At 40.5% G+C, this 13,748-nt stretch overlaps 1 protein-coding gene across 1 annotated transcript in view; it reads right to left on the bottom strand.

Annotated features, from left to right (window-relative positions):
- Positions 1-13,748, bottom strand: part of OTOGL (otogelin like) — a 158,357-nt gene that overhangs the window by 88,497 nt on the left and 56,112 nt on the right. The window contains exons 14-22 of the mRNA XM_038756063.1: positions 13,169-13,314; positions 10,050-10,173; positions 9,575-9,752; positions 6,558-6,682; positions 5,254-5,463; positions 4,657-4,822; positions 2,888-2,962; positions 2,083-2,135; positions 1,551-1,713 (exon numbers count right to left, since the gene is read on the bottom strand). Of these exons, the coding sequence (XP_038611991.1) occupies positions 1,551-1,713; positions 2,083-2,135; positions 2,888-2,962; positions 4,657-4,822; positions 5,254-5,463; positions 6,558-6,682; positions 9,575-9,752; positions 10,050-10,173; positions 13,169-13,314 (1,240 nt within the window). The remainder of the gene's footprint in view (positions 1-1,550; positions 1,714-2,082; positions 2,136-2,887; positions 2,963-4,656; positions 4,823-5,253; positions 5,464-6,557; positions 6,683-9,574; positions 9,753-10,049; positions 10,174-13,168; positions 13,315-13,748) is intronic.

The following is a 13,748-nucleotide window of genomic DNA, read 5'->3' as shown; positions in this document are numbered from 1 at the left end:
GACTGTCTCTACTCAGTCCTGTGGGCATGTGTGTTCTTACTTGTGGAAGAAAAGTAGCCAGCTACCACAGAATGTAATGAAAATTAGCAAGCTAAGTGCACTTCTGCCCCAAATAAAATTGAAAGTAGAATATTCCCCACTCAAAAAATGCAATACTCTAGATAGATTCCTCACTGAGGCTAATTTGAAAAGAAAATGATATAGTGCTGGCAAGAATCTGCCCAAGGGAACTTTATCAAAGCAGCACTAGGGAGTATGGCATGATAATTTAGGTTGCTACCCACTAATTCTTCTGCCTCTGAGGTACTGAAAAAGGACAGTATATCATTGTCAGTAGGGTCAGTGTCTAGCACATAATGGATACATGATAGATATTACCTAATAATTCAGAAAATAAAAGATATTTTATCTACCAACAGTTCTAGCACAGGCTTTCTTTTGGCGGTGAGAGTAATGGCATTTGGATATGGTGGAGGATTTTGAATAATAATAAGAATAATGGTAGTTAAGCACTTACTATGTGCCAAGCACCATTCTAAGCGCTGTGGTAGATTCAAGGTAGTCAGGTTGGATACAGTTCCTGTCCCACATCGGGCTCCCAGTCTTAATCCCCATTTTACAGATGTGGGAATTGAGCCACAGAGAAGTTAAGTGACTTGCCCAAGGTCACACAGCAGACATGATGGAGGTGGGATTAGATTCCATGACCTTCTGACTCCCAGGGCTAAGCTCTATCTGCTAAACCAAGCTGGAGAAGCAGCTTGGCTTAGAAGCTTTGAGTATCTACAATCTCTCCAACAGGAAAGCAGCGTGGCTTAATGGAAAGAGCACAGGCCTGGGAGTAAGATGATCTGGGTTCTATTCCTGGCTCCACCACTTCTCTGGTGAATGATATTGGGCAAGTCACTTTATATCTCTACGCTTCAGTTACCTCATCTGTAAAATGGGGAATAACACTGGGAGCCCCATTTGGGACATGGACTGTGTCCAACTTTTTATCCACTCCAACACTTGGTACAGTGCCTGGCACATAGTAAGTGCTTAACAAATATCATTAACAAAACAATATTGAAGTCATGTGTACTGGTTCAGAGGTTCACCACTGGTTCATGGTTCAGAGCATGGGCTTGGAGTCTGAGGTCATGCATGGGTTCAAGTTCTGGCTCCGCCAACTGTCAGATGTGTGACTTTGGGCAAGTCACTTAACTTCTCTGTACCTCAGTTACCTCATCTGTAAAGTGGGGATTAAAACTGTGAACCCCCTGTGGGACAACCTGATCACCTTGTAACCTCCCCAGCACGTAGAACAGTGCTTGCACATAGTAAGCACTTCTCCCCCTTCTAGACTGTTCTCCCCCTTCTAGACCGTGAGCATGCTGTTGGGTAGGGATTGTCTCTATACGTTGCCAACTTGCACTTCCCAAGTGCTTAGTACAGTGCTCTGCACACAGTAAGTGCTCAATAAATACGATTGAATGAATGAATGAATGAACGAATACCATCATTATTATTATTACTGGCCATTTTTTAACCTTCTGACAGACGCTTACCCAGGGGGGCAAATACAGCCGCTTGAACAGGGAAGTGAAGGGGCACAGGTGAAGTTCATGGCCAGGTTTGCACAGGTGGTCTCACAGTTCACCCCAGCGGCAGGTAATCCAGGAACAGGAAATTTGCAGTCAAAGAAGCTTTTTCCTTCCGGGCATGTAAGCACTTCAAAAAGTAAGACAAGGTTCAAAATGAGCAGTTACTCCCCACCTGTAAATATGTCAATGAATCCTGTTTCCTCATTATGAACAGGGAGCGTCTGACTAATTCTGTTGCACTGTACTCTCCCAAGTCGTCAGTACATTGCTCTGCACATAATAAGTGCTCAAAAAGTACCACTGATTGACTGTCTCAAATTTCTTCAGATTTCCTGAAGTTTCTCACACAACTGTTCAGGTTTTACTCCAAAAATCTTTTCTCTCTTGATCCACCTGAAATATTTCTCCTGCTACATGATACTCTTACACCTTTCCAGCTTCTAAACAATCCACTGACAGTTAAGTAAAGCTATTCTAGCCCCAGACACAGACTCACCCACAGACGTTGGAGATGATTCAGCACATTTCACAGTTCCATTTGAGCACTGGCTAATGGGAGCAAATAAATAATTATTATAGCAATCATAACTCCAATTGTCTCCTTTGCTCATCAATGCTCAGGTTTGCCTTTAGAGAGTAAGTGGTTCAAGATAGCTAACTGGATACAGAATTTTGCCCCAGTTATATTTCATGTTATAGAAAATGTCTATAAAAAGGGCTTCTTTAACCAATCCTCAACAGTAATATGAGTGAATTGGTTAAAATATTAATCTATGAATTACCCTCAGCTGGCTACATAAATTTTAATTAGAATGAACATTTGAAATCCACAACAATCCCTAATTTTCTTTTTACCAGAGCTGCTAAAAGCAGCAAAAATGGTCTGGATTGGGTTCATCTCCTTTTTCATCTCTTTCCACTTTTTGATAGAGGTGGTGATATGCAGTGATGTAATGTGACTAAAAGAATGGGAAGTGGAAAAAGGGAGATGGATCGATTAACCCTGAATTATAAAAAGTTAGCTGTGTTTCCTTAATCTTTTATATCTTAATTTGCACTTTACAGACTGGTAAAATGATCTGGGAAAACTACACTATCTCTGGGGTAATCGTTTAGCATTCTTCATTATCACTACATTTTGTTTTTAAATGAAGACCGTCCCTTATAAAATGGGTCATAACTTTCATTTGCCCTAATCTGCTGATCTCTCTCACTGAGAGTAAATATCAACAGCACCAAAATAACATTTGAGGGATTTTACGTGTCCATTGACAAGTGCAAACACCCAAAGGAAAATTTACCATAAACCTGATGGTGTGGGTATGAGTTCCCCTGGTTGGTAAACACTGCCTCTGTGATGACAACGGCAGCTGAATCTGTAAAAATCAATGGGTTGGGTTCAAAATTCACAACATGGCATAAAAAGACATATCAATGATGACATGAGAAAACGCATGGACTAGTGAAAACAGCACAGGCCTGGGAGTCAGAGAGCCTGGGTTCTAATCCTGGTTCCTCTACATACCTGCTGTGTGTCCTTGGGCAAGTTTCTTAACTTCTCTGTGCCTCAGTTCCCTCATCTGCAAAATGGGAATTCAATACCTGTTCTCCCTCCTACTGAGATTGTAAACTCCATGTGGGACCTGATGATCTCATATCTACCCAGCACTCAGTACAGTGCTTGGCACAAAGGAACCGCTTAACAAATACCACAATTATTATTATCATTATTACTATGATGATGATGATAAAGAAATGTTTAAAATATAGGTTGATAGTATAACTAATCATGTGTCTACATTTTAAGGCTAAACTTAAAATGCAACAAGATTTCACATACTATGTTACATAAGGAGCAAGAGTTTTTTAAAAGAATAGTAATATATCAATTGTATCTATTTAGCACTTACTATGTGCAGAGCACTGTACTGAACACTTGGGAAAGTACACTACAGAGAATTAGCAGACACATTCCTTGTCCATAATGAGTTTAGAGTCTAAGCATGGGAACATCTTTGGATAGAATTATTTTAACATCAATTTACAATATCAGATAGATTACAAATTTTACAGAGAAAATTCTGCCACTGCTGATCTCTCCTGCTTTCACCCATAAACAGGCAGACCAACTTTTTACATATCAAGAGCTGCCTGCTTTCACATTACAGCTTGTTTACTCCTAAACATTTGCGCCTTTATTCTTAAGGACCCAGGAACCTGTTTTCAATTCAGCATTAACCAAGGGAACCACCAAATTAAACTGCTCTTTCTGCTGACATGTTCCCTTATAATCCTTAAACCTCTCTGATCTCACCATGTCCCCTGCATCCCTGCCCTCTAAACTACCCAACTCTGCTCTTCCTTCTCAATGTCGCACCTCATCTCCCTCCATCCAACCTATCCCCCTCCTCCTCTTCCAGCATTACCCCTCATCCCCCTCCCCAATTAACCAAGCTGGCCCCCTTCAGCTCAATCCCATCCAAGCCCTCCACAGCCTTCTTGCCATCCCCTTCTCCAACACCCCCCTCCACAATTTCAGCCAAATATGGCCTGTGGAAACCCTGTTGCATCACGAGAACATCTTTGACCTGTTCCTGACCTTCTCCTTCTCACCAAAACCTGGCTCACTGCAGATGACCCTGTCCCCCCTGCCACTCTCTCCTGAAAGAACTTCAGTGGGAAAGGGGAAGTATGAGTTGGTTTCCTTCTCACTCCCCAGTGCCATTTTAGCAGTCTCTACAAGATTCCATCTTTATCCTGACTAGCCCTCAGAGGAAAACTCTTCATTGTTTAGCTGAAAGATCGTTCCACTTCCAATTATTGCTATTCTTCTTTAAAAAATGAAAATTTAAAAATTCTGATCCATCTTCACACCAGATGCCCTGTACAATTTTAAAGAGGTAAATGCTAGTCAGGAAAAATAAAACCTGGATTAATTGCATGGTACTGGCCAAAATAAGAATTCAAACAATAGAGAATTCAAAATATGAGAAAAAGAAATGCCATCTTAATTTTCCCAAGAAAGAAAAATGAAATCATATTATATTTTAAAATCATTTCAATGACTCACACTGGCACGCAGAAGTTGATCGATTCTTCAAAGTATTTGCCTTCTGGACAATTACAGCCCTCAGCACATTCATCATCACAGGTTCGCCCAGTAGAAAGAGATGTACAGGAGTGTCGGCAAAAAGATGAACAGCGGTGGTATAGCATTCCTCTCTGACATATGACAGCTATTGGAGGAAGCAACATATGAGGCATTTTCACAGAGATGAGAGGCTCTTTGATCATTGATGGAGTTTTTGATCTCCAAAACGGGACAATCGCATTGTAAGCGAGAACAGAAAAAAAGGAAATTGAGAAGGATTCAAGTGTCCTGGAAAAGTGTGGGGGGGAGGGGGTGTACACCTTTATTTTGTTTGAAGTGGAATGAAAACACCCAGAAATTTCAATGAAAATTAAAACCACAGTGTCCCGATGCTAACAAAGTGATTAGAAAATGTATAGCTATCCAAAATGGCAGCTTCAACTTTAAAATGCAGGTTTGTTTTACATTTTTATTACTAACAAGCTCAATGCTTTTGTTCTTTTGCATAGTGGAAATAGCATAGCAGTAGTAGAGATTGAGAACTCATCTTGGCTTTACCAGTAATTGATCACTCACCACAGGAAGACATGTGGGATCTGAAATCAATAACAATGCCATGCTTCCCACAGATGTAGGCGTAGTGGGCAAGTGCATTACATAAACAGCCACTTCCACACTTGCAAGCATCAAATCGGCATAGATGATAGTATAATCCCGGACTGATGAAGGCGTGGCATGGAGCGAAAAGTTCACGGTTCAGGATATCACACTGTGCTGCGTAGCCAACTGAGAAAGAATGATACATTTTCTTCAATTTATATTCAGTGACAATCCAACTGGGATTCACTCTATGATTCCCTGGGAAAGAAGCACCCCTATCAAGGCTTGCAGATCTCTGAGCATTAATAATAATTATGGTTTTTGTTAAGTGCTTACTATGTTTCAGGCACTATTCTAAGCATTAGGGTAGATACAAACTAATCAGATTGGACACAGCTTCTGTCCTCCATGGGGCTCACAGTCTTAATCCCCATTTGACAGATGAGGTAACTGAGGCACAGAGAAGTGAAGTGACTTGCCCAAAGTCACACAGCAGACAAGTGGCAGAGCCAGAACTAGAACCCAGGTCCTTCTAACTCCCAGGCCAGTAGTCTCTACACTAGGCCATGCTGCTTACCCCCTCCACACCAGTGCTGAAAGTAGGATGGACCTGGGATACAAGAAGAAAATGGGTAATGGGGCTTGGCAGAGGCAGAGAAGGTGGTGCGGGGAGAGGTGTGGTGGCAATGCCCTCTCCTACCTGGGACGGGCAGGCAGTATCCTTGCCACTCACCTTTGAACCCATCCAGGTGGCCTAGCGGAAAAAGCACAGGCCTGGAAGTCAGAAGGACGTGCGTTACAGTCTCGGCTCTGCCACTTGTCTGCTGTGTGACCTTGGGCAAATCACTTCACTTCTCTGTGCCTCAGTTACCTCTTCTGTCAAATGGGGATTAAGACTGTGAGCCACATGTTGGACAGCGACTTTGTCCAACCTGATTAACTTGTATCTACCCCAGAGTTTAGAACAGGGCTTGACACACAGTAAGCGCTTTGCAAATACCACTGTTATTATTATGTGAAACATGGATTGTGTCCAACCTGATTAGCTTGTACCTACCCCAGTGATCAGTACAGTGCCAAGCACATAGTTAAGCACTTAACAAATACCAAACAAAAATCAAATTTTCTAAATGTTTCCTTAAAATCTGATCATCCCATAGAATCATGCTCCTTTTGAGAGTGAATAAAACTAGAGTTCATCATCAACTTCAGTTATTTTCGACCAACCATAGCTGTGCAAAAGATGTTACTAGGATTTCCATTTGGAACATAGCACTTACTGTTTTGTTGGTTAACATTGCATGGGTCCACCACTGGCACATTGACAGGTGCAAAACATGTGGAAGAAACTTTCCATGCATTTGCATGAAGCTGTGGGGTTCCTTCAATCATACCTGCTGGAGAGCTGAATGAACAAGAGACGAATTAGGACTGGTAGTTCTCTTAGAGCGTATTCGTTTTTAATCATACACAGGCATTCCCCATGATCTAGTTGTGAGTATTCCTCAAGCCATGCATCTATTGTCCATGGCACAGTTTCCCATAGTCTTACATGTTATGAAAAAGATCCAATCCAAAACTTCTGGAAAAATGATGTGAATTTCTTCATGTACTATGTACTGTTACAGTAAGAATCACTAAACTTTGTTGGAATAATTTAAAGCGTTACCTCAGAACATTAACTAAATGAGGAATTTAGTTATAGATAAAAATATAAATATAACTATATAAATATAGATATATCTATAAATATAGATAAGAATCTTCTAGGAGGCAGCAAATGCAGAAGCTTGGTCTGGTGACGGGTGGTGGTTTTAAACTTGACTATCAATTTTGCCTAAACAATCTTTTTGTCTTAATAAGATACCTTGTAGCAGGCCAACTCCTTTTGAACATCTCTTTATACCTTTGAACTCCTCTTTCAATCAGGGTCTTCAATCATTTGTATAAATTCATCTGCATTTTGAAAAATTGATGTGAGACTTCCCACCTAAAATTTTAGGTGGTAGTGGAGAGACAGGAACCTTTTTGCCTCTTTTGGCATCTTGCCATTTGGGTCATTGAGGTGTCAAGTCAGAATGTCTATATCCCCACATAACTTATGGGGTGGCTATAACCCAGGGTGAGGTATTGAGCCATAGCAGCTGTTTCCCAAGGTTGTACTCCAGGGGTGACTGAAATCTAGGGAATATCTGTATGTGTCTCTTCCCAGCACAAAGTTTTTGAGAGAAGCAGCTTGGCTTAGAGGAAAGAGCCCGGGCTTGGGAGTCAGAGGATGTGGGTTCTAATCTTGGCTCTGCCACTTGTCTGCTGTGTGACCTTGGGCAAGCCACTTAACTTCTCTGTGCCTCAGTTACCTCATCTGGAAAATGGGGATTAAGACTGAGAGCCCCATGTGGGACAACCTGATTACCTTGTATCTACTCCAGTGCTTAGAACAGTGCTTGGCACATAGTAAGCACTTAAAAATACCATTATTATTATTATTATTATTATTATTGTTATTATTATGTGCTACTCTTTCTAAATCATGACTGCATTTTGGGATCTGGATTCTCGAGTACTGGAAGGGAGATGTTGAGAGGGAAGGAGGTAGATGAGAGAGAAAGGGAAGAGAATCCCAAGAGGAAGTAGAAAAGGGAGTACTCTAACCTGGAGTGGGTTTTTTTTCACTTTTCTGCCTCACATTACTCAGGTAATCAGACTGCCATTCCAATTCTTACCCTTCCCACCCGTGTCATCATTTCCAGAATCCCAGGCAGCCATTCTCAGAATGATACTAGTATGGACTTGAGAATCAGAAGGACCTGGGTTCTAATTCCGACTCTGCCACTTGTGTGGCGGGTCACCTTGGGCAAGTCGCTTCACTTCTCTGGGCCTCAGTTATCTCATCTGTAAAATGGGTATTGAGACTGTGAGTCTTACGTGGGTCAGGGAGTGTGTCCAATCCAATTATCTTCTGCCTACTCCAGCACTTAGTTCAGTGCCTGGCACTTAGTATTTAACAAATACCACAATCATTGTTATTATTATTACTAATAATAATAATAAATAACTGCTAGACCTGACTGATTGAAAGGGCCAGCCCAATCCTCTGAAAATAGCTGATTAAAACACATTTTTAGTCATGAACTGACTCACATTAAGTTTCATTCTTGTACAATAGATTGCCAGCCCCTTGAGAACAGAAGTTATTTCTCTTCCTTATGGTATTTTCTTCCAAGAGTTTAATATCCTGCTCCACATGCAGAAGGAGACGCTCAATAAATACCTCTGACTGGATCATTTATTCAACAAGAAGAAATTAAAATGAGCCAGAAATCAGAATGCTTTCATGTTCTTATAATTTGTCCCTTTTGAAGGGTGATGTATCAACTTCATTTTCCACTGCTAAAACCAAAACAAACAAACAAAAGTCCATCCTATTTTGCTGCCAATCCTCTAATAATTTACTGGACCATATTTTTGTGTAGTTGAAAACCATAACATTGAGAAACTACTTCAAGCCAATGCCTTTTGGCAACCATGACAGTGGGAACTGGGGAACAGAAATGAGCCATTAAAGTCTCTCATTCGGGCATCAAAATTATTCATTCATTTATTCAATCGTATTTACTGAGCACTTATTGTGTGCACAGCACTGTACTAAGTGCTTGATAATCATGGTATTTGTTAAGCACTTACTATGTGCCAAGCACTGTTCTGGGTGATGGGGTAGATATAAGGTAATCAGGTTAAGTGACTTCCCCAGAGTCACACAGCTGACAAGAGGAAGCACTGGGATTTGAACCCACGACCTCTGACTCCCAAACCTGTGCATTTTCTACTAAGCCACACTGCGCCCAGAGGGGAGGGACCCCCTGCTCTGACTGAGCCTAATTACTTCATGTTGAAGTGTGCCAAGTCTTGGCTATGATGTCCAACCGTGGACAAATGTAGTGCAAATAGGCCAGTTAGTTGAGGTAGGCACCAAGAAGATGTCCAAAAAAACATTAAAAACTCTTTACTTCCAAAATTTAAAAATCAGGATGTGGATTAAAGCCCCTACCTACCCATTCCTGATATCTTATGTATTCTGTTTCCCATTTCTATTTGTCTAGAAAGCTTTTCATTGTGCATGATACTGAGTCCACTTAGTTTTAAAACACCGAGGTTTCCAGAAATCAAAATGTACTAACTATAATTAATTGCTAGGTTTGTTAGTATAGAGGATTTTAGGTAAACTGGTTAGATTACTATTGGTCTAACTACGCAGTTAATGGTTTCTAAATCCCAGCTACACAAAGAGGATGCTTACAGAAAATCATCTCTTAAGTTGCCGTTGAAAGTTCCACATAGACCCAGAGTTCTTCTCTTCCAAACACTATTAACTTGAATATAAAGTCTTTGCCCATCTTTAGCAAACAGAATCTTTAAACCAAATCTCGTTTTCAGAAGAATAAACAGAGAGGACAGGTTCCGAATTTCAACCTCCCCTGCACATAATGGAAAAAAAAAAGCAAAATTATTTGCCCATGGTCACACAGCAGGCAGGTGGTAGGGCACGGATTAGCTAATCATATTTCTGAGCACTTACAATGTGCAGAGCACTATACTAAGTGTTCAAGAGAGTACAATATGACACTATAACAGACACATTCCCTGTCCACTACGAGCGTACAGTCTAGAACATAGGTCCTCTCCTTTGGGTGTTTCTCTGGCTATTTGGACAGCAGTCCAGCATGCCCTGCAACCCTGCAGCCTTTAGGGAACGCTACAAAAATGGTCCTTACCATTTAGCTTGATTCCATGGTTCGGGCCAGTGAAAACTTCACCTCCTCTACTGAGAGTCACTTGTTTATTCAAATCATCTCCAAGAACTAACGTGACAGATTGGAGGCAGGCAAGGTCAAGGTTCTGCATTTTAAAAAATTAAAAAATAAAACAACCCATGATCATGAACACACAAAAAATTTTGATTCAATAAAAGTATCTGGTCAACTTAGAACTGGTAAATCAAAAGTAATGGCAAAACTTTTCACTTGATTTATGTGAGTTTTAAAGCATTCAACCACCTTGCTCCTTCCAACCTCACTTCACAGCTCTCCTACTACAATTCACCGCACCTACTTCACTCTTCTAATGCTAATCTTCTCACTGTACCTCAATCTCCTCTATCCTGTCATGGAACTCTCTCTTGCTCATGTCCTGCCTCTGGCCTGGAATGTCCTCCCTCTGTATATCAGACAGGTAATTACTCTCCCCACCTTCAAAGTGTCTTTGAATGCACATCTCTAAGAGGCCTCTCTTGACTAACCCCTCATTTCCTCTTTACCTACTCCCTTCTGCATAACCCAGATTTTCATCCTTTATTCACCCCTCTCTCCTCAGCCCCACAGCACTTCTGTACATATCCATAATTTATTAATTCATAATAATATCTGTCTCCCCCTCTAGGCTATGAACTTCTTGTTGTGGGCAGGGAATGTGTCTACCAACTCTGTTGTACTGCACTCTCCCAAGCACTTAGTACAGTGCTCTTTACACATAAGCACTCAGTAAATATGGCTGATTGGTTGATTGATTGAGCTTTCAACTAAATCCTTAAAAAAGAATGCCTAGTAAAGAATGGAGTTGTTCCAATGCTCCAGAGACCCCTGCCCATGTCTGTATGCAAAATGTTTTAATGTCTCTGCCACACGGGTTTCATGAATCCTCAATCAATCAATAGAATTTGTTGAGCACTTATTGTGTGCAGAGCACTGTACTAAGCAGTGGGAGAATACAGTACAGCAGAGTTGGTACACATGTTCTCTGCTCACAATAAGCTTACAGTCTAGAGGGGGAGACAGACGTTTATATAAATAAATAAATTATAAATGTGCACGTAAGTGCTGTGAGGTTGAGGGTGGGGTCAATACCAAGTGTCCAATGGGTAGTGATCCAGTCCTCATTTGTGTTTGTTTATTTGTGTTCATCATGCAAGTTTCTCAAGAGCAGGGACCAGGCCTTCTATTTCTTTGTGAAATTCCACAGTGTTCCGGTTGACAAATACAACTGTCTACTTGCAGAAAACAATGTTCCAACAATCTTGCAGAATCTTTTCATTAATTAATTAATTCATTCAATCATATTAATAATAATAATAATAATATTGGTATTTGTTAAGCACTTACTATGTGCCAAGCACTGTTCTAAGCACAGGGGTAGATACAAGGTAATCAGGTTGCCCCACATGGGGCTCACAGTCTCACAGATGAGGTAACTGAGGCACAGAAAAGGTAAGTGACTTTCAAGGTCACACAGCTGACAAGCGGCGGAGCCAGGATTAGAACCCATGACCTCTGACTCCCAAGCCCGTGCTCTTTCCACTAAGCCATGCTGCTTCTGTGCAAAGCACTGTACTAAGCACTTGGGGGAGTACAACACAACAACAGACACATTCCCTGCCCACAATGAGCTCACAGTCTAGAGGAAAGTGAAAGTTACAGAAAGTTACAGGTAGTGTGGATTGCCAAGGCAGAAAACATCCAAGCTTTGCAGCACACCAGAAAACCAGTTATTAAAGAAGATACCTGGCCCTGCATATACCATCATGGCAACTTTAAATAACACAATAACCAAATATAAAGGAAAAAACATAAACATACTGACAGGTGGATAAAGAAGGTAAAGGAGGGGAATTGAGGAAAGGAGGCAGGGAGGGAAAGGGGGAGGAGGAGAAAGAGAAGGCATACTCCTATCACTAACAGTAGTAACAATAATGGTATTTATTAAGTGCTTACTATTTGCCAAGCATTGTACTAAGCGCTAGGATAGCTGCAGTATAATCATGTTGGACTCAGTCTCTGACCCACCTGGGGCTCACAGTGTAAGAAGGTGGGATTAAGATTTAATTCCCCTTTCACAGATGAGGAAACTGAGGGCCAGAGAAGTGAAATGACTTGCCCAAGGTCACACAGCATGCAAGTGGCCAAGCTGGGATTAGAACCCATGGGCTCTGACTCTCATGTCCATAACCTTTCCACTAGGCCACTCTGCTTTCCAAACCTCCTTTTTAAATTGTTATCAACAGTAATATTGATTGAACATTACATTGGCCATAATTTTGCCTGAGAATCTAGTCTAGCCATGGTCACTAGGGATTTTGTGAAGGCCAGTATGCAGGACTGCTCTGAGTCTCTGCCTTTTTAATTCCTTTGGAGGGCATGAGTATGAGGGGTTAATATCTTCATTCCTTGAGCATCATATGTTAACAAGGAGGCCACAATTTCTCAAATTCCCAGAGTCCAGTAGGAATTCCCTGCCCTTTTGCTCCCCCAGGCAACTTCTGCACTCTGAAAAGAACACACACATCCAACAGCTTCTGCCAGGAATCTTGCAATCAGGACAAACTTCCTAGACACAATCATCAAATTTGCCTCTTTATTCTAGGAAAGAAGAGTATTCATGATGGGAAAGACTGTTGTTCTTCTCTCAAAATCTAAAGAACATAACTTCCACTGGTGCAAAGAGGAAAACTGAGAAATCAAATGTCAAGAAATTTGATATCAAAAAATTCCACTCAGTCATAGAATGTACTTTATCTTTTTGAGAGTATATTCATCCTGTCAACACAACTATTTTCCTCTCTAAGGTACCTTTTCATGATGTAACAAAATACTTAGGTACTCAGTAATCATGCGTGAAATCTTCATCAAACTCAATTTGAGTAATGCAAAAACTGTTTTTCCAAGAAAAGTACTTGGCAATTAAATAAAAATCCTTCTTTATGCAGTTAATTTGCTTTTAAAAAAATGAAAAATGGAAAGAATGCCATCTGTTTTTGTTACAATTTCATTAATTGGGGTGCCAGAATACCAACGTACCTACTTACCCGTTTGATTTTAAATTAAGGTAGATTATCTCTTACCTGACCACAGGGAGCTTTCTGGAGAGTGACGGTGAATTTATCATTCCCAGTGCCTTTTACAAGAATGTACTGGCAAACACCAACGAAGGTATAATGACGACCATCAAAAGTTGTGAAATGAGAATCACCAACAACTGAACACTCAACTTGAAAAGACAAAATGAATATGCTTTTGTCCTACATGTTCTCCAAACAAGGAATTAACTCAGAGCAATTGAATCATTTCTTAGGTAGAAGGATCTACCAGAGTTGTTTTGGACAATTCCATGATGAAGGTGCTATTATACCTACAATTCCCAAATTACATGTTACATGACATAATATTAAATCATTGGAATGATAGATCTACCTCTATTTCTATTTGATTCCTATTGCATTTCTTTGACAATTTTTTTTAAGAAGTAAAGTCCAAGTTTTCCCAGACTTATTTCAAAATATTTTTTCCTGTATGGACTAACTCTTAAATGGTCTGAATTATATTAAAATCCTGAGTTCATACATATCTTTTATTTATCTACTCACCAGCTTTCTTTGCTTCACCAGTTTCCCTTTAAGTTATTCAAATTAAACTTCATTTCAT

The sequence above is a fragment of the Tachyglossus aculeatus genome, chromosome 14, assembly GCF_015852505.1.
Source record: "Tachyglossus aculeatus isolate mTacAcu1 chromosome 14, mTacAcu1.pri, whole genome shotgun sequence".
NCBI lineage: Eukaryota > Metazoa > Chordata > Mammalia > Monotremata > Tachyglossidae > Tachyglossus > Tachyglossus aculeatus.
Note: the sequence above shows the minus strand (reverse complement) of the source record. Positions and strands in the feature narration are given on the sequence as shown.